We start from the raw sequence: 27,963 nt of genomic DNA on the forward strand, positions 1-27,963 counted from the left end.
TCAGTGGGACAGAACTGATGAAAGTAGTCAGCGATGAAAAGAAGGAGCCTGCTGTTTTATATCAGGACGACCGTGGTATCAAGCAAAGCTGCGCTTTACTTGCGCCAGAATTTGGGCTCTCGTGAGATAACATACTGCGCTTCAGGAAAGGAGTGCGCTTGCATTGAGTAGGCCATTCATCAGTTGCAGTGTTATCTCAGAGGTGCTCAATTTAAAGTAGGGACAGACCATTTTCCCCTTACTTGGCTGCAAACCGTGACATCAAAGAACAGTCGCCTTGTGAGGCAGAGCTTGATTCTTTGAAAATATAATTTTGGCATTAGGTAAAGGGCAAATTGAATGGAAACGTTGACGCGCTCAGCCGCTCTTTCTAAGTCATTCTGGGGTGCTCAAAATTGATAGTAAGTGTGAATACACTTTATAAACGACCCCAAACCATCCACCGCCGTCGGCGGTGTCCGCAGTCTTCTCTCTATCTTTAAAAGAAAGAGGACTTGGCGGGCCGCAGCGCGACGCTCTACCGAATAAGCCACGGACGCGACGCTGATATCGGTGTCAGTAACGCGCCCTATACCCCCTCCCCCTTCGCTCGCTCCTCCGCTCTCCTCGCTTGCTGCGGCTGCGCGCGCACTCCTCTCTCTCGCGCACCCGCCTTCTCTCTCAGTCTCCCGTCGAGAGCGGGTCGTGAGGGGGAGTAAAGTTAAAATCCGTTGGCATTCGCCAGTGAGTTAACGTAAACTCCCCGTGTGATCAAATTGCGATTCCCAGGAACCATTACATCATAAAGGCACCATAGTGTGATTAATAAACATAATAGTGCGAATTAATAAATACCCCTCATTGCATCACCCCGTGTATTCGCACTTAACCATGTTCACCCTCGGAGAAATGCTTGGGAGTTTTTTTAGTTTTTTTTTTTCGTGCATCTTATTATGAGAATGGTTAAGGTAGCACGTTTGGTTTCTCAGCGCGAGTGAGTCCTGATAGTTTTGAATGTGAGCTTTTTGTTAAAGCTAGTGAAGAAAATTGGTTTGCCATCCCTCTTTTGATTGGTTTGTTCGAAGGAGGCCGAGTGCTTGCTTGTGCATGTGGTCGAGTTTCAGAAACGGTGTCGAAGATTCGGCAAATACCCAGACCATGCCACAAGCGAAGACCAGTTCCTGGCATTCAACTACGGACCCTCTCGTCGTCCCTGCGAGCAGCAGCGGTGACTGCTGCCCTCCGTGACTCATCTGGCGAGGGGGAAACTGTTATGACCGTCGTCAGTAGGCGCCATGCTGTCGCTGAGAAGCGTAGCCAGGCAGCGCTCCCACGCCTGGAACCCCAGTTTTCTCGGAACCAGCGTCCAGAGCTGACGGGGGAGCGGCGCTCTTTTTGATCCTCAAACACAAGTAGCCGACTGGCCGGCTGCCTATGCCCGCCAGGTATTGTCCCTGCTAGCCGGAGGATGAGACGTCGTGTCGCCATGACGCTGTTCCAGAGAGGACAACAAAGACAGCATCTTCCTTGGAAGAAACAGCGGCCGCCGCCACAAATTGCCCTTGTCAGCGTCCGTTTCCTCAACCCGAAGCTACACCACGCTACCACAAAAGACCGGGCAGCCCCCGATCTGCAACAACTGGTGAACAGCGCCGGGATCCGCAACAGCATGTAGCTTTGGTGAACTCCTCATGTGAAATACAATGGCAAGCAGCCATGGGACAATTTCCAAGGGAGTCTAAACAATGAGCTCTTTTTAGTTTTTTTTATAGCCACCTTGTGCTCTTCAAAGGCAATGTTAGCATACTTCGAACACTACATTGATTTTTTTTTTGTAATGTAGAGAAGCAAAACTTGTGAACACAGTTAAAAACAAGAATTTAATTTTGAAAAAAAAAAAAGGTTGCATATTTTGAGTCAACTTAGGTTGGGCTGCAACCCCCCTGTGCCTGGCAAACTTGCACCATACCTTTGTATTCTTGCTCTGTCCCGAGATGAAGGCCATGGTCGGGTCCTCTTCCCTGCCCCAGAGCGATTCTTGGTGCATGGCGGGGTGCAGCTTGCGCACATGAGCCACCAGGTCCGCACGCGTGGGGTGAAGGGAGTCGCATGTGCCGCACTTGAACAAGGACCGTCCGCATTTGTCCAGGTGGCTTATCGTGTGGTTGGTAAGCTGCTCGGCCGATGCAAAGACGGCTTCGCATAGGGGGCACTTGAGGATCACCCAGCACTGGCTGCGCATCTTGGGGTGCATTGTCAGCCGGTGCGTGTGGAATCCCTCTAAATTTATGAAGGCCATCGGACACATCTGGCACTTGTGCAAGGCACTGCTGTGCGTGTCCACTATGTGGCTGGCAAGTTCAGCTGTAAAATGAAGCAAAATGAACAAGTAGTTTAATTAAGCTCGAACTTTTTAGACGCAACCTATGAGGAGATTACACTACATTACTGCAAGGCACTCGATATTCCATATGATGGCGAGTTGGTGATACAAAATTGTTTGAAATGAGAGCGCACTAGGTAGACGCAGACAGAAGTGCTTGTCCCCGTCTATTCCGTCCGCGTCTACGTAGTGCACTCTCATTTCCAACTCGTTATTCTATCACAACAAAAATATTGTCATATTACATAAACTTATGAGTTTTATACAAAATATTATCTCAAAATATACAAAATTATATTAAAAAGGAGGATGACCTTAATTTTAGGTCTCGCAGTCCCACGCCGCCGATTCCCCAGAAGGTTGGTGCCCTTCCAAGCTACTACGTATGAAAGTCATTCTGCCGAGAACTAGGCCAGAAGTTCGCTTGTGCCTATTTAACCAGCAAGTACCTGGCAGTATATATAAACAACCTGGATGAAATCTACAGGGGATCAACTGCTACCATAGTGCTTCATAAAGAAAGCAACAGAATACCAATCAAGAAGGGTGTAAGGCAGGGGGACACAATGTCGCCAATGCTATTTACCGCGTGCTTACAGGAGGTTTTCAGAAGCCTAGAATGGGAACAGTTAGGGATAAGAGTTAATGGAGAGTACCTTAGTAGCCTGCGCTTCGCCGATGACATTGCATTGCCGAATAACTCGGGGGACGAATTGCAACTCATGATTACGGAGTTAGACAAGGAGAGCAGAAAGGTGGGTCTTAAAATTAATCTGCATAAAACGAAAGTTATGTACAACAACCTCGGAAGAGAGCAGTGCTTCAAGATAGGTAATAGTGCACTTCAAGTTGTAAAAGACTATGTCTACTTAGGGGAGGTAATAACCGCGGAGCCGAACCACGAGATTCAAATAACTAGAAGAATAAGAAGTGGGTGGAGCACATTTTGCAAGCACTCTCAAATTATGACAGGTAGATTGCCACTATCCCTCAAGAGGAAGGTATATAACAGCTGTATCTCACCAGTACTTAGCTACGAAGCAGAAACCTGGAGACTTGCAAAGAGGGTTCAGCTTACTAAATTGAGGACGATGCAGCGAGCAATGGAAAGAAAAATGATAGGTTTAATTTTGAGAGACAAGAGGAGAGCAGAGTGGATTAGGGAAAAAACGGGGGTTAAGGATATCATAGTTGAAAACAAGAAGAAGAAATGGACAAGGGCCGGGCATGTAGCGTGTAGACAGGATAACTGCTGGTCATTAAGGGTAACTAACCGGATTCCCAGAGAAGGCAAGCGGGTTAAAGGGAGACAGAAAATTAGGTGGGCAGATGAGATTAAGAAGTTTGCGGGTATAAATTGGCAGCAGCAAGCACAGGACCGGGTTAACTGGCGGAACGAACATGGGAGAGGCCTTTGTCCTGCTGTGGACGCAGCCAGGCTGATGATGATGATCATGATGACCTGGCAGCAGCAACTCTCTGCCCCTCACAGCAGAGGCAGATGCTCAACCATTTCACCAAGGATGTGGTGGATTAAGCTATGCCCAGGGGCCTTCCCAGAGCATTATGGTGCTACCTTTCGAGATGAGCACCCAGAAACAACAAAGTGCCAGGTCGGTGTACTCCTCAACCCATTGGGGAAATTCTTAGTCGGCAGTGGGAATCGAACCCAGTAAGTACCTTCCGCATTGGAAGCAAACGTTCTGACCATGTAGTCAGCCCTGTGGTCAAAAGAGGATGACCTTAATTTTTGGTCTGGGAGTCCCATGCCGCCAATTTCCCACGGGATGGGTGCTCAAGGGGGGGGGGGGGGGGGGGGGTGGCTGCTGACATGCTTTGTTTTTCAATTATACATTCCTCGTAACAATACAATGCCTAGATTAAATGAAGGTTTTGCATGGTCCCCTCAAAGTCATGTGATTGGCGTTCCACTGTAACTGCTTCTTTAGAGCTGTTAGCATTTACCAATGGCACCGCTCCCTTCTTTAAATCACGCGGTTGTTCAAGGACCATTTATCTTACAAGTCATCCATTCAACCAACGCATAGTGGCAACCAGAGTTTGACATGCCATACTACAGCTTCACTTACAATGCGTTGCGTGCATGCAATGCCACAATTAAAAAATGTGGCTACAGCAAACAAGCTTGCCATAACTTTGATAGCTATCATGCTTTCACATGCTTTAAAGCAAAGCACTTGTTTTAGTGCTGTGCTGTGTTACGTGTTTCAGTGCTGTGCATTTATCAGACTGGGTGGAGAACAGAATTTCAGTTCAGTGAGTTACATCGTTTGGTGCTGTACCACTCTGGGTAGCACCTCACTGAGGTTTTCTTGGCAAGCCGTGGCAACACAACTGCTAAGGCCGTATCTAGGGCCTGTGTTCATTTGAGCAGTCCGTGTGTCGTACAGCCACTAGAAGGATGACTTCGTTGGCACAGCATCGGACTATAAATGTGGCTATCGAATGATGTTCACGAAAATTTATTTCTTTTTATCATTTGTTTAGTGTTTTATTCCATCTAATTGTTGCATTTTTGTGCCTACATATATTTTGTGATCCTCCTGTGTGAAAAAAGAATGTCTGCAATGATACATTGTTGGGTGGGTTTTAGCATGAAAGATGTTTCAATATACAGTTAGACCCCTTTATAAGAGGCATGCTCTGAGCAGCAATTCTGCAAACAAGAATTCGGGGGGAAAAGTACGCGAGGGAGATAAGTGCATATCGGCACATCGTGACGAGCTGGGCACGAGTGCTGGTGGCTTTTTTTTTTTTCTTCCTTGAGTTTTCATATATATAGATAGGTATACATATATGATGAATGGAGGCAGCGGCGACGACAATAAACCAGCCGGGATTGTCCATATAATTGCTATCGCAATAAAATTCGCTGCCGTGGACAGCAACGTCGATACATACGGTCCAGGTTGTAGAAACGAACCGCCATTCAGGATTACCGATGTTGCTTCGGGTCTTGCTTTCCCGTGGCAGTTTTTATGTTTTGTTGAAAAAAACCACATGTGTAGTGCTCGAAAAACACTCTCGCTGCAGCCAGGTTCCCCAATAGAAGATGACAGACTATTTTCTTAGAGAACTGTCAGTTTTGAAGCAATAAATGTGCAGTTTTTTTGTGCATTTTGCTTAGTTGGAAGTTAGTTTAATTCGAAGTTTTTGTGGTTTCTGTAAACTTTGGATTAACGGGAGTCGACTGTAACAGAGAGAATTGCCAATTCTACTGAATTCATTACACTGATGCTTAAGTGTATATACTAGTAATGCTTCAACAGCCCAAACTTGCAAATATATATATTCGCACATAATACTAGTGTCACGCAGGAACGCCCTACCACAATGTAGACATTAGCTCTGTTTTGCAAACTTGCACAAATGAGTCATTTATGACCAGTAACTTCTACAGGGGTGGAACAGGGTGCATGGCTTTGGGAACAGTCCTAGGAGCAGCCAGACAGATGTTTTGGAGCAGGCTTGGTGCAGCCAGAAAGACATTTTGGAGCAGGCTTGGAGCTGCCAAAAGAGCCCTTTCGAGCAAGTCTAGAGCAGTAAGAATATTCAGAGCAGATTTTGCCTCGTTCAAATAACTTGTGAAGCAGCACTCTGCTAAATTGTGCAATAGCCTTGATTGCAATAGAAATTATATGGACACTCCCAACAGGTTATTGCTGTTGCCGTCATGTCCCGTACAAATTACAAATTGATAACATCCTTGGCGCATTGTATGGTCTATCCGCGTGTAAAAGCGCCCGAACGGGGGCAATGAACGTGGTTGAAGCAGAGATAAAACGATTTGGACCATCTCTGCGGCTCGGAGGGCACGTGTGGTAACACCCAATACCCCCCCTTGGAAGGCCTGCAGTCTAAGCAGAGACAAAGCACTGCGCCCATCTTGAGAGAGCATGAAAAAAAACAAAGGGGTAGGGGGCAGATGTCACTCGAGCAAGAGCTTTGCCTCTAAGATGTGGCTGCGATTGCTGGCGCAGCTCGGCAGCCATCAGCGGGCAGCTCACGCACAGTTCTACGTGCTGCACTGTCACTGTGAGGAGACTGCGCGAAAAGTTCTGCTCTCCTTAAAGTGGCCGTACTGTCCCACACCAGCGTTTTGTAAGAAGAATTAGCTGCCAGCCTCACTTCGTAAATGTTACAATTTGTTGCTGTTGCATTCATTGCTTCCCCCTTGCGGTGCTACTGTGACTTTATTTAGTTTTGACAGGCCGACCCCACTCCCCTTTTTTTTTAACTTGAACGTGCAAGCGTCAACCACGAAGTCGATAAGCACGAAGCACGACGGCCAAATGAACGAGAATATGGGCAAGCGCTCGATGAGCAGTCATGTGCGCCTATAACTAGGCACCACCCCCTTCCTTTGAGCACCATTACTGCCATCCTTTATTTCTTTTCTGGACGCTGCCTACATGTTAGAAAAAACAGTTTCACTAGAATGGAATAGCAATGAATGCGATAGCAACCAATTGTAAAACTGGCAGCTCTTTTCGATCCATTGTCGTGTATCTGTACAAAACTCTGCTGCAAAAGAATATAGCTCTGCCAGAGAACGATGTTCTCGCAGTGTTTTTGCGTTATGAGCGCGGCATGTAAAAGCGTTCACAAGCTATTCGCGCTGATGCCTGCCGGTATCGCACTCGCATAGTGATCACAACCACGCTTTTAGGATAAAAATTGACGGCTGCTCCTGGAGTAATCACAGCTTTACGAAACCGAAACTATAACAGTTTCGATGAAAACAACAAGACAATGTTTCAGCAACGTTTCCGGGCACTGTGCTTGATGGCTTTTGCACTTTGCGGCTAAATTTTGGTGTTGCGGTGCAGTGCGGCACTGATCGGAGAGTTTGGCGCAGCTGGGGTCGTTCGGCAAAGGATAGCCGAGGTGAGCAAGTTTGGCGCACAATGGCGCAGCTGTTCCACACCTGCTTCTATCGTGACTGAGCTCAACTAGACCTGAAAGTGCTCATGCACGGATGGCATAAAGACCAGGCTGACCTTGATCAAGCAGCAGGGCAGGGCACAGCTGGCAGTGGTAGCCCACAATTCGCTCATAATGATGGCAATGATTGGTCACATGCCGGTGGAACATGTTCCATTCACCCTGTAGGACAACAAGAAAATGGTGTTGCACATAATGAACATCACATTACAAGCAATAAATTGGATGCCCTGTTCTGCAAAACATGACTAATCAGCTGTTTTTCAAAAAACTAAAGTAGAGAGAATACTTCAATGTCTTGAAACTTTGAAACTTGTTGAGAAAAATGGGTAGAAGTATTAGCCATTCTGAGTAGGCTTGTGAAAATATTTGAATGCTTTAAATATTCGTATGATTAATACAGTACTTGAATTTGCTTTGAATCGAATTTATATTATGAAAAATTTCGAAGTATTCCGAATGAACGAACAGGTGTATGTTAGTCCGCAGGTAACCCCCAGTAAATCTAGTTTCACTGCAGTTCAGAGATGCTAAGCTATGAAAACACCTGTTTAAATGTATATTAGTCAGCATCTAATCCCCTCTAACGGGGGTTGCACACCAATGAAGAAGTGTTAAGCCATGAAAGTACTTGGGGCAAATACAAACTGCCGTGAAGCCCCTTTTCGGGGTTAAATGAAGGTACTACACTCACACTGATTCATCTTTTTAAGTTTGAAAGCTTGTTACACAGGCTTACATACTCTAAGTATGTCAAATTTTAAAGCATAACATAATTTACAAGCTGTCACTTGCATTCTACCCAAACTCAAATCCTGCTGCTATTCAAAATGATTTCTACTTCCCTTTAAGCAAAAAAATGGCATTTTTACAGGCCTTGTTCTCATTTAAAAATTCCGTATTTACTCGCATAATGAACGCACCCGCATAATAACGCACCCCCTGCATTCGTTCTCTGTCGTCCCGCTAACTGACACCTGGCGCTTCCATGCCCGTTGGATCTCTTTCGTTTTTTATGATTGTGCCGACCCCCTTCGGCCACCTCACCAGATATCACACCAGATACCACCGTTGCGGCTAAGCGATCGCGACAAAATAAATTAGTGAAATGCCTTTATGGTGTGCGCAGGAGGCACAGGGACAGCGTGCAGAGGATAGGGGCTTCAACGACTGAAGATTAATGGAGTGCAGCAAAGAAGCTGTTTCCCAACAGTGTACGCGCATGTCGATTGTTAAAGGCTAAGTGACTTAACTTTTTTTTTTTCACATTACCGCATTTTTTGATCATTCTGAAAAAGTTTTCATAAAATTGGCCCTGTATAATAAATGCACCCCCAACTTTGCTGCAATTTTACGAGGAAAAAAGTGCGGTCTTTATGCGAGTAAATACTGTATTACAGCCAAACTCCTTTATATGTCACACTGATATAAGAGACATATGAATATATAAGGCACCAGTGTGCCTACTAAATGAGACGACAAGAAAATGCATATGATATAGACTGCTTATGAGAAACATCTCATATAAAAGACAAGAGCTGCTGCCCACAGCATGCCTATTATAAAAGGTTTTAACTGTATTGCGTCTGTTGGTTAGGTCATGACAAATACACACATCTTTCTTAATAATATGTGCTATATATATACTATTCGAATTCGATTCGAAATTATTTTACCAAAATCACTGTCCACTTCGAATTAGCTTCAAACCTAAAATTCACTATTCGCACAAGCCTAATGCTGAGTGCACCAGTGTGCTTCATGGGGTAGGCATCTTGAATTGACAGGCCTTCTATGATGAATTACCAAATTAGGTATCAACGAAAATCATTGCATCTGATTTAGAAGTGTCAATAACCCTCAGACTGCTACTTGGAAAATATCTCAGTGACCTGGACACCTCACACTGTGCTACTCTTGAATATACAAAAAAGCCTTTACAGACAAACATGCATATCAAACACACTTATACAATAAATTATCAAGTATTTCAAACAGTTGGTAAATCCCCTTGAATATATCTTCTATATATATATAAAAACTTTTCATACTTGAATGACCTATATGCAGAACTTTTTTAGGAACTCCTTAAGATTCAATATAGGTGGATTCAACAGTATAATCAAAATTAATAAATTTGAAATTTCACATAATATGAAGAAATTCCATGGCACCGCATTTTTTTATGTAAATTTGTCAGCATAATTCAAAGCTGCCGTCTGCCCCAGCCCAGCATTATATTTAGAAGATTCTGGGTGCTTTGCAGCAATACCTTGTCTGATTTTTGCTGTTCGATACTTCTGCATATCATGTTTAGTGAAGAAGCATGGCAAACATCCTAAGAAAAAAAGTACTTTAAAGGAATTTCAAGACCCCCCGCCCCTTTTTCTCCTCACCGAGTGATCACACGCTGCTCACCTCGCAACGCAGGCCGCACTCGGGACAGACGAAGGGGCGTCGCTGGTTATGTAGCCTTCGGTGTGCACGCAGAGCACACTCTGAAGTGCACAGCATTGGGCAGCTTGCGCAGCGGATGAGGTTGCCTCGTGACGGGTGAAAGTGGGCCTCTCGGGAGGACTCGTCCTCAAGGTTCGTATAGCATTCGGAGCAGATCACGCTCTGAAGGACCTGTACCCCAAGAAACAAAAAAGGGAACAAATCCTAATGAGGTTACATGCCAAGAACAAGAAAAGAAGAAAGACGTAGTTAACAAAAGGCAACTGCCAGGGCACACCGGAACACTGAAATGGACAACACAAAATGCTTCGCGTCGTCTCTTTCTGTGTCCGGCATGCCCTTACCTTCGCTAATAGTGAATCCCTGACTGGCTTACACCCACACTCTTCTATGAAGGATGTGCGTGAAAACAGAGTGCTCAATTCTTGTACCTCTGTTCTTCGTGCAAATTAAATTCTTCAATCAGACCACAGACAGATCAACAGTTCATTCAAGAACAATAGAGCCACCATTGAAGAGAGAAAGTTTTCTAAATAGCGAGCATTACATTTAAAGGGGCCCGCAACACAATTTGAACATGTCTTTCTCATGAATTCGTCTGGTTCTATGGAATGCGCCGATATAGTTGCGCAAGCGGGAAGGCCGCAATCAAAGCTGTAACAATTTTAATTCACGGGACAAACTACCTTGTTTTCAAACTATGGCAACACGCATCAACTAATTTTGTCATCGGAAGTGACGTCATGTCTTGCGACGAGAGGCCACTCTTTTTTTTTAATTTGCCTAACGTGGCAAGTAGAGTGCAATATTCATAAGGGAGTAGCTAGGCCATACGAGCGAATGCTAAAAACAGTAAAAACCCTTTTTATACCTTCTCAGAAAGAAATAATTTGTTTCTAAATGATGTATATTTTAGAACGATGAACACAAAATTTAGTCTGCGAATGCAGCTGAAGTACGCCAGCAAGTGAAAACAATTGCTGCATTTTTAGTGAGCCAAAAATGTGACATGCAGCGGACATAGGCGTTGCCGTAGAACATGTCTTGCATGCAAGCCTAGAAATGTCCCCACCTAACTATTACCGTATCTACTCGATTCTACCGCGCTCTCGAATGTAACGCGCACCCGATTTCCACCGCGAAAAAAAAAAAAAAACGTAAGACATCGATTGCAACGCGCACCCATTTTTCTCGCTGGCCCGCATGATCACACCACTCGAAAAAACGACTCCTTTCGCGAGCGTCTTCCATTTAAATTTGAGGCACGGGCGAAGCTTGTGCCCATCTGACGTGTAACAGAGCATTGCCGTCACTGTAGTTTTACCGTGGACCGATGTCAGCACGCGAACTTGCTTCGCCCCTTTCTTCTCGACGGTTGTGGTGCCAGGCATGTCGAAGTAAAGAGGCGTCTGATCGGCATTCCCGATTTGCCCAAGCAGGTAGCCGTTGTTGCGCCGAAAGTTTAGGACGAACCTCTGAAAACTTTGAAGCTTTTCATCGTACTCCTCCACAAAACTTTTCGCATATGCATGTGCCCCTTCGGAGGAAAAAGCCTTTCCTCTTCATAAAGTTGGTTAGCCAGCACCTGCTCACTTTAAACTGGCTCCGCATTAGACCTTTTTCTAAGACTAATTGCATAGCCCGCACTTGGAGCAGTTCTGTCGTCACGGGCCGCTGTGCTGCTCGCTGCTCAAGCACATACTCGCCGAGCAGCTCTTTAATTTGCAGAAACCGACCCTGCTGCCGTCCACTGAGGCCTTTGCGTGAAGCTTTGCTGTCGACAATCTTCTGCTTTTCTTTCCACGGGTCCCGCACGCACGTTTCGGGAACTCCGAATGACCGCGATGCGGCCCGATTTCCGTCCGTTTCTGCACACGCGATGACTTTTCTTTTAAAAGCGGCATCGTGGTGCACTCGAGTTTTTGGAGTCGGCCCTTCCACGCCGTCGATGGTAATGCACTACTAGATGAAAAACTCCTCAGCACACGTGCGAAGTGCCGCACATGGGAAACACATAGGCAGAAATGGCCGACGCGCCATGCCGACGCACGTAGGGGGCGGCCATTTTGGATTTGCCGATGGCAATAGATTGACCGTAATTTTTTTGTTCGAACTCGATTCTAACGCGCATGCGATTTATGAACTCGCTTAACCGGAAAAAAGGTGCGCGTTAGATTCGAGTAATTACGGTATGTGTGATTTTACACAGTGGGACCATGAGAGCATCTGCTACCCGACGCATGTGGTTCTTCGTAACCATCTTAACAATGCCGTCAAAAAGAACCGTAATGAGGTGCTGTGGGGAGGCCACTATGAGGTGACATTTCCACTATGTCTTTATTAGACGTGCACGGTGATTGAAAGCAATCTTTGACATCAGCAGGGGAGTTAAATGTGAAAGGAAACGTTTCTCGTTGTCGTCTGCTCGAGTTTTAAACTTTGAGGACTCACAACTTCACTTTTTGCGCAGCGATTTGCATTATTCTTGTAGCATTCATCTCATCAATCATTAATGCAAGCGTTCCGATGCTAAATAAGGCAGCTGCAAAAGTGCTGCAGGGCCCCTTTAAATAGCGAGCTAATAAAATTTATGGTGCATCAAGAATGTGAATAGCGGTATCTCTGATATGAAACGAGTGCACTTGAAACAGGGCTGCACTGAAAAAACTGCCTAACATGCCAGAAACACCACTCGGACAAATAATTATTCTCATAGCTTGAAGGTGTGACAGAGTGATTACCACTTTAGCTTAAGTCTACAAATTTTCTCACATTATGACTGCACACAATTTATGTAAACAGAAAATAAGCTTTCCTAAAAATTAAACTGAAAGATTTTTTTGTGAAGTGAAATCGTAAGTGTATATGTTTGCTTGCCTTTATGTATATGCGCACAAGCCTGCATTTTTTCTCCCACATTATACAGAAGTTCATCATCACAACGCATTTATACAGCACTGCACTTACCTTTTCAAGGACAGTCATTGGCACATCAGGCTGAGAGCTTGTGTTTTCAGACTCATCGGGAAGTTCTACGGGAACCAATGTTTCTTTAGGTGGCAGTGCTGACAGGGTGGCATTAGAGGCAGCAATACGACAACCCTGGTAAAAAAAAAAAAATTGGAAGATGCATAAGCTTTGCATTCAAGAGTGAAAATGCAATAGTATTTCAGGCCACATTTGCATCTCCTTCACATTTGTTGGCCATGCCTATGTATTGACACGAACACCTATGTGTATTGACGTCTATGAGGCAGATTCGGAACTCCGGACTTGAAAGGAGCACACCCCCGTTCACCACATCGGCTGGGCTTCCACCGAACTTGAAAGAGGAGGAGAGGCTGAGGAAATCGCATCGTTGCCTTTCACAGTAGCGTTTTATTGGCAGCACTTTGGTAGCAGCAAATAGTGTACGTAAATACGATTCTGCCACTGCATTGCCTCATTCTTGATAAGAGAACTATGAAACACAACCCCGCCAGCACTTCATCAGCCTAGTCAAAAGAATCACTTTCCCATTGCTAGCTCGTAACAGTATGCTTAAGAATCCTCCCCAACTTTTTCTTGTCTGCAATTTCATTTTAAAGTATGGAATAAATATTTCCGAAATATTTAGAAGATAGTCACAAAATATTTTATTTGCTATCACACCTCAATATTCAAATTCGCTTTGCACCCAGGATTTTCCTATTTGCAGAGCTCTACTTGATATAATAGCTAATAGCCAATAAATAGACAAATAATGTGCCTTAGCACACATGAATAAGCATATTAACGATAAAAAGTACAGCTTCACAACTTCCCACTAAGTGTCCATGGTCAAAACATTAATGCTGTTAATGGAGTAACAAGGCTATCATGCTTGGTAAATACTTACTATCAAGAAAGATTGGACAACAAAAAGAAGACAAAATGCGAACAGTGGCTTTTGATTCCTGAAGTGTTCGCAAGAGGTCTCGACATTTCTCTAGTTCGTTGATAATATGCAACGAAAGCTTTTACATTTAACTTTTCCTTGTTTTCAAACATGCATATCCAATATTCTTGGGCTGACGCCAAGCAAACCTTCAACCGAAAGAGCAAATTCATAGCCCTAAACATGAGAAGCATGCTGGAAAAGACATCCATGTATTCTGCAGAATCTCAATCACCTTAACTGAAAGCGGCAGTAACTTCAAGTATGTCAGTCCAAAGAGAATGAAGATGACCCGACTACATGCATAGAACATTCCCGACTCTTTAAGGCGGAGCTGATGTGTTTGTTAGCCCCTTTTGCCTGGATAGCAGGAACCTCTAAATAAATGTGGATGAGGCTGCCTTGTTAACTTTGTTGCCTTGTTAACCCACAGTTTCAAATTAACAAGGAGCAGGATGAAGAATATTTCAGTGTCTACAACACAAAAATATTGTGCATGTTTACAATAGTATCACTACCAGTCTCCTTCACAAACAATATGATGCCAGTCACACCTTTGTACCTAACATGTGCTAATTGTCAATCAATATAGCATTGCTGCTAGACAAAGTTTGCCATAGCTTACCATTTATGTTATGATCAACTAAACTATAAACAATCACAATGATTAGGCATATTAATAACGTTTCCAGGGGCAGCTTAAGCTCCAGTGCTTGCCAGCTGCTTTTAGACTTGCTGGTGCGCAAAAGCGACGTCTCGACGCTTCCAGCGTTGGCTCTTTATTCCATGCAAACAAACAACGCAACTAATTAGAAAGAAAATCTGCCATATTTTTCACATTACTAGTTCAGCACAACTTGATATAACCGCCATTAAATGTTACAACAATCTTGTGGCAACAAGAACGAGTAATGTCAAAAAGAGAAATTTGACCATGACGATTGAACAGATTTTTTTTCTACTGGCGAATCATCTGCGAAAAGGAACTAGCAAGTTGAAGGCTTGGCGATGCAGTAGCACTTTACCATAGAGGGTCTTTTAGGCATGTCACTTCTGTAGTACTGCTATGTCAATGAAAAAACATGTGAAAATGGAACAGAGAGGAAGAAGCATGCAACAAGTGCCGACTATGTAACGTGCACCAAGTGGCCTTTCAAGATACCCTTCAGCAATTCGGCATTGCAATTCATTGTGGTAACTAGTTACCATGTAGAAGAAATAGTGGAACACAAGTCCTAATGGAGCGAAAATAATGAAAACTGAAATACTGCATTTAGTAGCAAGAATTACAAACAGTCACTACTAGAAACGAAAACCTACCTTGCTCTTTCCAGTAATTTGTATGAACATCAAGCTTAGAGACAATGCTTACAACACACCTGTGCTCGCATTATGAGAGTGCAGCGGTTGAATGCCAGATGGCAGGAACTACATTTGCGGCACGGCAGCCGTGCCAGGAATGAACGACGAGACAGGTGACGTCGAAGGCTACGCGAGGTTGAGTAGGAGTCCGCACAGATGGGGCAATCAAAGCTGTTGCCTCCGCTCCCGTCGCCCGAAGTGGCAGGTCCATTCTCTTCACGCTTTGCGGCAACGTATCTTGGGTGCGGATCTGTCGACCATTCGCGAAGAAAGTCGTCCAGTGTGACATGAACACCGCTGTCCAGAGATCCATCTCCTTCAACCACAGAAGCCAGATGCACAGTCCTCTGAAATTAGATCAAACGGTAGCTTGCAAAAGCACAAAAAAGGAAAATCGTAGTTGGCATCACCATAGATGTGTTAATTAGTACTAGAAGCTAATCAAATTTCAAATAATCTTAAAAAAAAAATTGAACAAAGGAGCTGTTCAGCATTTCTAAGTAGTCTTCATATATCGAGTTCAAGTGATTTACTCATAAAGAAAAGTTTGCATCTATCATAAGGTTACACAAGTATTAGACACACAGATTTTGCTGAACAGATCATGCCTTGGTGCTTTCTCATGTCTGTGCATTTGTTGCAGCATGTAATAATGATGACCAATTGACTAAAACATACATTGGCCCAAATGAGCACGAACATCTAAAGCGAATTGAGATTGATTGGCTAGAAAGCCATTAGAACACAAGGTAGCAAAAAACGATGCATACATAACAACTAGCAACTGTGATATTCTTATACCGAGTGCACAGTACTGGTGAAGCAACGAAAGCAAGGGGGCACATTATGCTTTCCACAAAGTTTTGTGACAAGCACAGTGTCATTACAATTATTGTGATATCACTTTTTCCCTGGTTGTGCACTGTATTTTAGTGATCTCACAACCTGTACGATTGTTTCACGTGTACAAATGCAATGAAAGCTGTTGTACTTCATTTTTACTGCCCAACTAGACAGAACGTTCGAGTTGCTGCTTCCACACTATTAGAACAAGCTACAGAGTTTTGTGAAATTCTTTGATGAAGGTGACACGCCGAAAATCGGCTTCAGTAAATCTTTAGTCAGATACAGTTGAAGAAGTCCGGAGAGGCCCTGCCCAAATGACTGATACACAGCAGCCGATTGCCTCTATATCTGAAGAAACAGTCTCTCTCATGCTCTGGGCTTTGTTCTCTAAAGATGCGATCACCAGCTGTTCGGCTCATTATGTCAGTCAAGAAGGCAGCGCCCATTAGTGCAGGCTGTTTTTGAGCAAGAAACGCTGACTTCTGAAGTATTCCAAGGACAATTAAAGTATCTGACTATGGTTACCAAAGTTACCAAAACAAGGTCAGAGATCCAGACCTTGTTCAAACCAGAAGTGTCCTTGGCTAGGCTTCCACCAATTTCCTGCAAGAAGAGTGACTTACGTTACTGCTGGCACACATTCAAACTGCTTGGGAGAATTGAAATCTCAAAGGTGAGCCAAAATACCAAAGCTGCAAACCAACTACTGTGCTGTTCACATAATGCAGGTTCGTTAAGTGCTCTTTTACTTTGATTGTTCACTCATCTCTTGCTTCACAAACTCGCCGATACATTTCTCTTCGTCATCTCTTTTCCACTTCTAAAGAACGGCAGGAAGCTTAAGATAAAATTCGTAAACAGAGTGTGCGTGCTAGAGTCGACATTTTCACAAGTGCATTAGCCGTCTTTAAGGCTGGAACTGTTCCAGCCTTGAAAAAGACATGTTTACTTATCGAAACATCTACACGAGCACGCAGCCGATGTTATCAAACGTTTTCATTTTTTCAACTTCTATGTTATGGTCATTTTACGGCCAAGATTGAAATTGCCGATCAAGATGCGCATTAGATAGCATAAATGATTGTGCGCACGTAAGTCGACCTTGTGCGACTTTATGCAGCAAGTTCTACCGCGAATGCCCAGAAAATTCTCATGCTTTTTTACATTTGCTTACACGGGTTTTATATTCTAACAGCGCTGAACATTTATTTTCTACAACAATATCAGAATGTTCCTTTTCGACAACATGCAACGGTATCTGTAGGAAACTGAACAGCGGCAAATCGCCACATGAACCAATCGTACAGGTTTAAAACGGTAATTTTGCCGACCATAAGGAAGTTTGTCGCGGTGGCAACTTTAGGATGTTACTGCCCGAGCTATTCCACTGCCCTAAAGTGCACATTGTGATCATGCATTAGATATTTAACTAAACGCTTCCAATTAAGAACTATAGCATGAGTAGAAATGCAACGCAACAGGTACTTTATTTTGAACTAACCTTGCACGAGGGATTATTCAATCGGGCGTTCGATCTTGGCACAGATATCACTTTGACGACGTTGCTATTCTTTATGACGGCAACGGGAACTGAGCTCTGTTTTTCCATAGCGATTGCTGTTACTGTCGGCTCTATCCGAAATCTTTTACCAAGGTGTACGCTACGGTTGATCACCGAATTCAGTTGCAACAGCTGGTACGTCGACAGTGGTGTCAAAGAATCGAGTAGGATCGGATGAGCAACAGCATGGTTTCCTTTTGCTGCAGAGTGTTCGAGTAAGGTTGTAGTTCACTATAAGCGAGATGCAGTCAAGGCGCGAAACAGCGGCGTGTACAGGACTGATCGCGGAATTGTCATGCCGTAATGCATGCGATCCGGAGTAAGGGGAAAGAAGCACCAAATGACAGCGGGCTACTACTGTGTGCGTGAAAACGCGGCAAAAATTCGCGCACTTAACGACATGACCATTTCTGACCGCGCGTGCTGCCATGCGCGTTCCGCTACTGTGAGAGCCTTGCAAGTGGTCTCGATACTTCGTCTCCTCCATAACGAGCCAGATGGCGCAACTAGTCGGTCGAATGAGAATGAACGTTAGCGAATATATGGGTATAACTTACAGAAAAATAGTAGGTCGGAACGACAAATAGTTTTGAACTTGATTACTGAAGTTACACGTCGGTGCGGCGTTGTCTTTTTAAAATTGCGTTAAGCCACTACTAAAACACTGCCGATCGAGACAAGCGCAGTTGCGCTGTCGCAAGTATTAATTGTATTTTTTGCATTTTCCTCCTTTCCTGTTCTCTGCGCACATGCGCACTCAGGCCTCGGTTCAGCCTTTGCCATTTGTCGGCCTCGCCACGCCACTCAACTTAGCTCACCACTTACCGTTGTTGCCGTGGTCTTGGCAGTGCCAACTGGTTGTCTTACGTTAGTACCACCAGGCTACCGGTTTCCAGAGAACACTAATGCTAGACCGGCCAACCACGCCGTAATCGCAGGTGCGGTTAACGCAAGAAAATCCCTGTGTTCCGTGTACTTTCGTACCGCTAAAGGCCATGAAATAAAGGAAGTCACCGAAAAAAATGAGCGAACCTGTCCTTCCATTGTAGTTCCAGCGGCGTCTTCTCTAGTAACTGCCTTGGCGGACGGTAAGGAAATCTTCGTTCCTCCAGCGCCCAGACGGCTCGCTTCAGGAAGCTGTAAATGCAGACCAAACCACGTTACCGTATAGTGACGCTGTACTTACAACCAGGCGTCATTCACCTTTCGCTGCGATTGTTCAGTCAGGTTCGGTATTGAGTTTTGCTTCGTCTTGAGGCGCCTGCATTATCGAGGCAAAAGTCAGGGGAGTAGCGATACGTGCAGGAGAATCGAGATGCGCAATTACCTGTTGTACTTCTCTGCGGTCTTTGCGCTCACAACAGGGAAGATGGTGGGGATGTAGTTCAGTTCCCTCGGATCTTCTCCCTTAACATTACCAACGAAGTGCTTCGAGCAGACCCTTGAGTTCTTCGAGGGCGACCAGACTCCGTTCACGTCGTTTCTGCACAAATGGTGACGAGTCATTAGATGCTGCCTCGCTTGCTGGCGACTCTCGTTATGTGAGAGTGTAGGCTGTGACTGCATGCAAACGAAAACGCTCACCTGGCTAGTCTAATGTTGTCGATCCACTTGTTTTTACGTTCAGCATCGTAATGCTTTGCGGGAAATGCGTAGAAGCGCACTTTTTCTCCGGATTCATCGGTGCTTTCGTAAGAGGCCGAGCATCCAAGTACGCAGCACCGTATGCGACTTGCCCATGACATCGGCAAACGCTCGGCAGAATAGAACCGCCTGTAGCTAACGTGCCACGCTATCACGCGCTCGCTCACATCACCACGGCTGCATACAAGTGATGTCCTACGGAAAGTACCCACCCATGCCGCTAGACTGCGCCATCGTCGCCTTCCTGCGTGCACGCTTTTCTTTATTCATTTGTGCCACTGGGCTGCAGAAGTCCCGTGAGTGCTCTCCGCGTTGACGATGGTGACTCGTTAGTGCGTTATAGCACGTTTTCGTGTGGCGTCTCAATTTCGTGTTGACAGTGTACGTCACCTTTTGCAGTGTTCAAGGATGACTGTTTTCTTGTCCTTTTGCGGTTGACTCCACGCAGGTTATGGACACAGCCAGTGGTAACACAGCCATGCCCGAGCTTACAGAGGAGCAAAAGAAGGCGATAGCTGAAAAACGCGATCGTGCCATTCAGATAAGAAAGGCCAAGTTGGCATTGAGAAGTATTACTGAAAGGTGAGACCCTTTTCTTATTTGTGATTTATCAAACAGGCTTATTGCATATGTCATATAAATAAGGGAAACAACATCATGCTGTGCATGTGGTGCAACTATCCTGATAAGTTATTGGGCTTTGATTGGGGGGACATTTTTATGAATAGCAATAACAAATGATGAAGTAAGGTTTCTAATGTGAGAACTAGTGCTACAGTCACCTCAGTGGCAGTTTCCCTCTGCTTTACTGGTTACCTAAAGCAACAACAGCTGGAAGGGATTCTGCTCGTGAGTAAAGAGAATGCATACATTGCCCTGTCAAAGTCCAACAAGTAGGCTTATGCTTCTACACTCGCTGGTTGATTTGTCTCTAGTATGCCATTGAATGTGTATCACGAGGTGAGCGAGCTTTCTTGTGTCTTTTAATTTATCCTCTGCCATGTGACATTGAAGTTACTGTTAATGCCAAGCTTTGTTCTTTGTCATCTGGACATGAGCTTGTAGATGTGGCGCATATCTTCCAGCACCATGAGATACGAAGCCATAAATTGGTTCCACTCTTTTTTTCTGGTTCTCAGGAACCTTATACAGACTTGAAAGGTATCGAAAAATGCTCATGATCCGATTTTTGGTATTCACAAATAGTCTGAGGCCTTCTACCTTCGCTTGTTTTGCAATCTAGGTTTGGCCCTTGCTAGTTAAAGTTCATAATCTATTAAACTTGTTTTCTGTTCTGTCCAGAACATCACCATTATTTATACACCCTTGTGACAGTGTTCTGTTCTGTCCTTGCAGTACCGGTGGTTCTCCAACGAAGCAGCAACGAGTTGTTGACACAGGTGGTGGCTTTCTACTCGATGATGGTACTCCAAGCTCACAAACGGTGCCAACACCGACAACAGTGGAGATGCCTGCAGAGCACTCTACATGTGATTCCTGTGGCAAGGAGTTCCTGATGTCATTCCTCTTGGAAAAGTTTGCCTTGGAAATATGCGATAAGTGCAGGTGATAGTCTGTTTTTTATAGTTGTGTTGCCTAACACAGTGAACCAGACAAACCTTATGTGTAAACGCTGTTTAGAGCTTTATAAAGCTGCATGAATATCGCAAACCAGGCAAACTTGTCTTCAGGAAATCTGTCTAGTGCTTGCAAACTTGCCTTTACCCATTTGCAATCTTTCGAGAGCCTGAACAAGCAATAGAAAATAGTGTTCCCACTATATCACTGTCTTGCAATGGAAGACAAAGTTCTGTGGGTTCTCTTGCACATCATGCTTACAAGCACAAGGTTTGCAGTGATATATTGATAGCTTTCATGCAGTGCTATTAGTGAAAACATTATAGACGAATGGGTGAGAAGAAGCAGGTTTATCATTTTGCAGTGTCTTAATTTGATCTTGTACCATGAAGCATTATGGCGATTCAACATCTCATTAATGCACTTTGTATAACTAAATCTTTGCTTTAGCTTCATGAAGTGTCAGCTTTATGATGTCTGCATTTTCTAAGATGAACAAGTGTTACAAATGTAGCACACAGGCTAGACTAATGGTAGGTGATCTGTTTATATATGGGGTTTTAAAGGCACGATGAATGTTTACTCCTGATTGTTAGTATTGTAAAGGGAACAGAGGCTAGATAAAATATGATGTGCATGTAATACCTGTATCAACTGCATCAGTCATGGCTATGTGTGATAATTGCATGTTAGCTCAAAATGAAATGTTTAGTATTGTTACAATAAAAGAATCAAAATCACAGGATTGGTTAATGAGAAAAGTTAAATTGCCCTTATAAACTGACTCATCATGCAAGTATCTTGCAGTGAACATATCCATTTCAAGCTTAAATCCACTTTTAGCACCGGTATCAATTGAAAATTACAGGTACCAATTTTATAGGCTGTACTACTTTTTCGATGAACTGCAGTGGTAGCTTAGAGTTAGAGTAAGAAGTAATTTGATTTAAGCATTGAATTATGAGGTAAGATGTCACACTACTTAGCACAAAAACATGGATTCAGTTCCCAGCCATAGTTGTCGGACGAGCGCACGGGTGGTGTGTGGGTGGGGCAGCTGCTCTTCTTACCTAAAGAGGGAAAGGTGTGAAATTCGGCCCTTACGTTGACGTAGTACGGACAAGGTGGCACTGCGATGAACTTTCATTTTCCTTATGATGGGCCCTGTGCACGCTGATGACCATGTCAATCATATTTAAGTGGAGGCAAAAACACTTGTGTACCAATATGCTTGTACATGTAAAAAAAATTAAGTGGTCTGAGTTAATCAGGAGACCCCCCCCTCCCGTGTTATGGTGTCCAGCATAATAATATGATGCTTATAATCATGCAAAACCCTATAAATGATTACTTTGGCTATTTGACTGGCTATGTCATGGGCTCTCTTTACATATTCATTATTTGTGTATACATATATATGTAACATATATGCACTGTCAGCATACACACATGCCAGCACCTTAATTGTGTAAAGTGCACATATCAATATACATTAAACATAGACACATTTGATGTTAAATCCAACATTCACATGTATAACTAACTCGGGAGTACAGTTTTTTCAAATCTCTCATAATTATTGTAACACCTTGATGTAAACTCAGTTTATGTATTCAATTTGTGTGCCTGAGATGTTCAAGCGGATTCTGTGCAGAGCTGCGATGTCAGTTTCGCATTCAGGTTTGCAAATTGTAAATTTTACCCAAAGAAGGTTTTATAAGTTACCGATTCCTGGAAATGTTTCTATGAGAAATACCATCCCCAAAGTCAATATTCTGCTTCCTACATGCTCGATAATTCAACTTTCTCTGTAACTAACTAATAAATTTAATCAAATCAATCAAGTGATTGCTTCATAAATGCTTTCTGTGGGTAGTATGTACTTAAATGGGAAAAATGGAGTTGGGCTCCAGCTAAAACTTCCGCTTAATTGTATACTAAATGGAAACAGTAAGTCAGCATATGCTTATAGATTGTTATTCAAGAATATCAGTTATTAATATCCTGTCACTGTAGCAGGTTCGGTAATAAAGAGAAAAGGCCAAGGTTTCACTTCTGACTTTTGCACCAAAACATTAGCACATTAATGTCAGTGTCACGTCCTAGCTTTGACTTTTTTTTTCTACTTATTGCCCAATGAAAATTCGTGAGACTGTCTACCATAATGTGTCTTCCCTCCTTAGAATGCAATGTAATTAATTTGTACCAATGAAAATATTATGTAGGTCTTCGCATATGCCCTTCAAATTCCCAACATCATGGCAACTATGGGCGCGAACTTTGATTCAGCTTCGTCACGTGCATTTTCCACTTTTCTCGCCGATCATTTTCTTGCAGTTTACTGACTATCACTGCGGTTACACAGATTTACTATTACCAGCTGATTTTTCATTCGCATGTCTAAGAGACAGCCTCAATGGTGGGTGTTGAAGGATACCACCAGCTCTATTGCAATGTCTTTGATAGCTAGGGATGGTGAGCTGACGACATCAGTTTGACATCAGAGCCTCATTAATGCGATGTGTCATCTCTTGCAGAGACAAGGATGACAAGCACAAGCTTGTCACCCGAACAGACTGCAAGAACGAATATCTGCTCAAAGATTGCGACCTTGATTTGCGGGAGCCACCGTTGAAGTACATCCTCAAGCCTAACCCACACCACGCTCATGGCAACATGAAGCTCTATCTGAAGTGTCAGGTATAGCTTGCTTGAAATAGATGAGAGTGAAAATTTGTGTCTCATTTAATTATCACTGGTGAGATACAGAAGTTAGAAAACCACCTAGGCTTCTTTCAACTGAAAGCCTTAGTACACTGCGTCTTGAAAGTCAAACTTGGACAGTGATGAAACCTGTTAATGGTGTCAGTATTCATCGGAGCTGTGTATGCAACATTCACACAATAGACATCGCTTCTTTAACAAGGCTGAAAGTTTGGAAGATTGTTAGAAATTCACTGTAAGAAACAATGGGCTTTTGTCATGAATGGATCGAACATGTGAAAAGGACGTGTGCTCGTGTTTGCATTTTCTTTTGTCCACTCATGTTCAATATGTGCTTTCATAGTGAGCAGTGGCTTTACCCCAACTTGGAGAAGGGAAATGTGTAATTGGTCATATTCCAGTGTGGCATGAATAACTGTATGCTCTTTTAATCACAATATTTCTAAAAGCACTACTTTAAAAAGCTGTAGTTTGTACTAAAAAGCTATTCATTTAATTTGTGACAGGCCAAATACTTGATCAGAGTTAAATACGATTTTAATCAAGGAGTATTATTAATGCAGCTAAAAATGGCCTTATATTTACATCAATAATAAATAAATAAATATGAAAAAAGAAGAAAAAATCTATACCTTTTATGCTGGCTCTCCTTTCTTTTTCATGTCTGAGAATTTTCTCAGGTAGCATTCATTAGTTCTTTTTTATACATGTGGCCCATTGCATTAGCACAGTGAATAACTGTGTCGCATATGTACAGTAGACTCTCAGTAAACGGAAATCTGTTAAACGGACCTACTGCTTAATTGGAGCTATTGCTTCTGCAATGCTACAGAACACCTGCTCAACGGGACATATTTTTCCAGTCCCTTCAGTTTCCGTTTACTGTGAGTGTGTGGGATTAAAGTAAAACCTTTGCTGAGCGACATTAATCAGTCCCTATCGGTTGTCTTCGCCCTTTCAGACCGGATGCTGGTGAGCTGAATGCTATGCGTTACCACCATCTTCAGTGTTGCATTCTTTCAAGTTTGTGAGCTTGTGCTCTTACTCATGTACCATAATTGTTCTGTGGCATGATGCCAGCATCTTGCGGTACACTTTTAATCTAGATTAAGACCAATGGCAGTAGCTTTTTATGGCTGTAATTAGCTCTCTTCCACAGCTTCTGCAAGTCAATCAATTTTAATCGAGAAATACAGTCAGGTCAAAACTAATGGCGATCAGAAATGATCATTCAACACTGGTGTAAGATTCTCATCTGCATGTTACTAGTGGCTTACCTGCATGAACTTTTCTCACTAGGCCAGCTTTACGAGTTCAAAACCACTCAGTGTAGACTGTATATGTATCATGCTGAACTGAAATAATCACATTCTGTGGCTTTTCAGGTTGAAGAGAGAGCGATAGTGGTCTGGGGATCCCTAGAAGCTTTAGACGAGCAGCTAGAGAAAAGGGACGAGGAGAGGTCCAAGAGGAAGCGAAAGGCATTTAATAAACGCGTCAAAGGTAGGAAGCATGCTGGTGTTCTTCAGAACTTTCTCTTAATCTTCATGCACATTTGGGCTTTTCTGCCCGCATTCAGTGCCACGTGCTTCTATAGTATGTGGCATGCATGTCAATTGTACAGTAGAAAAAAAGGCAATAAAAGATAACACGATTTCCTCACTATAATCTTCGTGTAGTTGTGCACGTTCTATAAGATGTGGTGTGGGATTTTTTCAGTTCTTTTTTTTCTGGCTGGGCTTTTGTTAGCCAAAAGTGTAGATGTTGCTTCATACTCGATTACCTCACAAGACATTACATTACACCAAAACCTCTTAAAGCTTGCCTAATTTTCATCCTGCATGCTGCGTAAATAAGCAAAAAGACAACCCTGCTCTACTGTTGGTTATTCCACTTAATATTAAGGTACTACGGTGTGTTGAAGTGCATCTGATGCAATAAGTGCTTACCACAGCACTAAATTGGCTCCCTGTGAGCAGCAAGATTTGCTCTAAAAGATTGGTTGTTGCAACATTGATTGAGAGAAAGGGCATTATTAAAAAGATGAAAGAAACACCTCCCTCCTGCACCCTAATGCAGCTACGCAGTACATACATTTCGTGCAAAAATTTGCACTCTTTTGGGAATTATTTCAGATAAACAAAAAATGCAGCAGTGGCGATAAAACTGATAGGCAAAACAGTGATCTGCATTTACCCAGCAAAATTTAACTAAAATTTTTATTGTCTGGCTGCATTATCCGTAGAGGGCACAAGAAAAGGTGTTTGTCGAATTCAGATTGATTGATTGAAAACATTTATTTGAAAACAAAAGAGAGTTGCAGTTAAGAGGCTCTGCGCTGGATGAAGTCCCTATTCGGGACCGTATTGGCATCAGTCTCTAGCTTAGCCCTCCGAACCAAGGTCCTTTGTGCCTGATGGTCCGAACAGCTAAATAGGGCCACCTTCCACTCTTCTTGGGTTGGGGAGAAGGGCTCAGTTAAGCTAGCAAGCCCGAACAATGTGGTAGCTAGAACTCGCTGTTGGGCTCGTCGATTCATGTTTGAATTAAATCGTGAATTTTGTGCCAAAATCGCAACCACACAGAAGAAAAAACACATAGACAGAACGGGCACTCATCCCGTCCTGTCTATGCGCCTTCTTCTTCTGTGTGGTTGTGAATTTTGTGCGAAATTGACTATTTGATTCAGAGTGTGGTAGGTGTTAGCCACCTCCTCACTGTATTGGTACTTGGCAGTGAAGGAAGAATCGAGATGTTTCGTGATTAAGAAGCGTGCCGACAAGTTTACTCTGCTGGAACTGAAAAAAAATTCTGGAGAAGTAAAGCGCCATAATGTGACAAAGTACCGAGCATATATGAGGCGTAGGTACTACTTCCGCGCCGCAACCAGTGGCTTTCCAACACCTCAGTGAAATTCTAGCGGCAACTCGATGGATGACAAGTACTACAGATTGTTGAAGTTGGTGCATTATATTATCATTTTGCTGTAGTGCAGCTCAGTTTCATCGCGCTCAAACTGAGCTGCGCTATAGCAATATGATATTCGATGTATGACAGAATGGCATATGCAGAGAAGAGCCACTAGCTCAAGAAGTACACAGCACAAGTAATGATGGTCCTCAAGAACGCTTAAGAGAAACAGAACAAAAAGAGAAGAGTTCATTCTCCGCAGCAGATATTGCTGTTTCTGTGAGAACTACCATATAAGCCAAAAGAATGGTCGTCATACCTAAAACGGGACAAGAACTGTAAGGAATTCGGGCACTTTGTTTACATGTTCAATCCAAAAAGAGCTCGTTACTCGTCAATCTTACATGCCTTCCCTTATTATGTGCAGCCCTCCCAGTGCTTCCATTTCAGGAACAGAATGCACTTTGTCAGATTGCTTACAGGAATGTAGTTAGTTTTCAAAAAAGTAAATGCTAGCAAAATAGAATGCTATTGTTTGAAAACAACCTGTGAGCCAGGGGTTGTAGGCTTTAGCTTTGTAGAGTATCTCTTTTTTTAGATGAAAAAAAGAGCAGCACCAGAGAGCACTGTTCAACAGTGAGGCCCTACTTGCAATATAACTTTACACATGCCTGCCTACTTAAATTGGCTGCATGGTTAATACAGACGCACACAATAAAAGGCTGTGTGCTACAGTTATTTTCTGCACGAGGAACCGTCAGCAGTTGCCGAGATTCGCTTTTGTTTAGGGTTGCACTGTCATAATATCTTTACTGATGAATACTGATGAAAACATCAGGCAAAATTTGCTGCAACGTGGCATCATGGATAGCGTGGTGACAATCTAAAAGAGACAGGGCAGTCGTAATGTTGTAGTGCAAATCAAGCCAGTTTCTTTGATTTGCTGGTTTAAACTGACTTAGCGGGTTCTTTTATGTCTTCAATATAGAGCAATTTCCTCATGTGCTGCTAATTGCATGTTTTTTTTGATGCCAAAACACAAAAAAAGAAAAGGCCCTTGCTATTATACTCTGCAGTGGCATATGTTGAATGATGTAATGGAGGGCGTCCTCAGTCTTGGATGGGTAAATCAGTTTTAGAGCATCATTACATTTTGTCTTAAAAAAAAAATAACTGCCATATTGGATGTGAAGCTGTCATTAGATTACACACCACTGTTGCCACAGTCCACACAAAAAGGCAACAGCAGTAAAAAAAAAGTGACGTTTGTATTGCGAGTGTGATATAGTATAGGAGTGGAAAATGCAGAATAAGGCATTTATGTGTTTGGTTTCAGCAGGCATTTATGTGTTTGGTTTATGGGGCTTTTTAATTGGTTTGCATTGCAGAGCTGAGGATGACTGTGAGGAGCAGTTTATACCGTCCACTTGGGCAGAACCACGAGCACAGCTATGGGCCCGAGTCGCATGACTCTGATAACGACGAATACTTCAAGATTTGCACCACCTGTGGGCACCGAATGAGCTACGAGAAGATGTGATTCTTTTTTCCAATAAACTTTATAGCTGTACATAATTTTAACAAAGTAAAAGTTGCATCACTGGTCACAAGCAAGTGTCACCATTAATCTTTTTCCAT

At 43.3% G+C, this 27,963-nt stretch overlaps 2 protein-coding genes across 9 annotated transcripts in view; one reads left to right on the forward strand and one right to left on the reverse strand.

Annotated features, from left to right (window-relative positions):
- The window catches only part of LOC119160140 (zinc finger protein 532), a 31,684-nt gene extending 12,470 nt beyond the window's left edge, over positions 1-19,214 (reverse strand). The window contains exons 1-10 of one of the 4 annotated variants that reach the window (XM_075895984.1): positions 19,054-19,214; positions 18,797-18,952; positions 18,673-18,730; positions 18,502-18,606; positions 16,467-16,511; positions 15,080-15,409; positions 12,752-12,886; positions 9,746-9,955; positions 7,384-7,489; positions 1,949-2,343 (exon numbers count right to left, since the gene is read on the reverse strand). In XM_075895984.1, the coding sequence (XP_075752099.1) occupies positions 1,949-2,343; positions 7,384-7,489; positions 9,746-9,955; positions 12,752-12,886; positions 15,080-15,409; positions 16,467-16,511; positions 18,502-18,606; positions 18,673-18,730; positions 18,797-18,952; positions 19,054-19,214 (1,701 nt within the window). Of the gene's footprint in view, positions 1-1,948; positions 2,344-7,383; positions 7,490-9,745; positions 9,956-12,751; positions 12,887-15,079; positions 15,410-16,466; positions 16,512-17,409; positions 17,920-18,501; positions 18,607-18,672; positions 18,731-18,796; positions 18,953-19,053 lie in introns of those variants that run through there. The other 3 variants (XM_075895990.1, XM_075895994.1, XM_075895999.1) reach the window with 3 other exon arrangements.
- Positions 18,189-27,935, forward strand: LOC119188267 (DNA repair protein complementing XP-A cells homolog Xpac). 5 transcript variants are annotated; one of them, XM_037436227.2, is made up of 6 exons: positions 18,189-18,336; positions 19,562-19,695; positions 20,470-20,679; positions 23,229-23,391; positions 24,801-24,918; positions 27,714-27,935. In XM_037436227.2, exons 2-6 carry the CDS (start codon positions 19,565-19,567, stop codon positions 27,863-27,865), a joined length of 774 nt encoding a protein of 257 aa, XP_037292124.1. In that variant the 5' UTR covers positions 18,189-18,336; positions 19,562-19,564; the 3' UTR covers positions 27,866-27,935. The 5 variants fall into 5 exon arrangements, with proteins under 5 accessions (XP_037292124.1, XP_037292123.1, XP_037292122.1 ...); XM_037436226.2 differs by having other exon boundaries at positions 18,207-18,407; XM_037436225.2 differs by having other exon boundaries at positions 18,209-18,557.
- The last annotated feature ends 28 nt before the right edge of the window (positions 27,936-27,963 follow it).

Source organism: Rhipicephalus microplus, chromosome 1, assembly GCF_043290135.1.
Source record: "Rhipicephalus microplus isolate Deutch F79 chromosome 1, USDA_Rmic, whole genome shotgun sequence".
NCBI classification, from domain to species: Eukaryota; Metazoa; Arthropoda; class Arachnida; order Ixodida; family Ixodidae; genus Rhipicephalus; species Rhipicephalus microplus.

Excerpts from the sequence above, each read along its gene's own strand:
- LOC119188267 (XM_037436224.2), top strand. Across the intron at positions 20,680-23,228 it reads GAAATATGCGATAAGTGCAG|AGACAAGGATGACAAGCACA; the intron begins GTGATAGTCTGT and ends CATCTCTTGCAG. Across the intron at positions 24,919-27,713 it reads ATTTAATAAACGCGTCAAAG|AGCTGAGGATGACTGTGAGG; the intron begins GTAGGAAGCATG and ends TTTGCATTGCAG.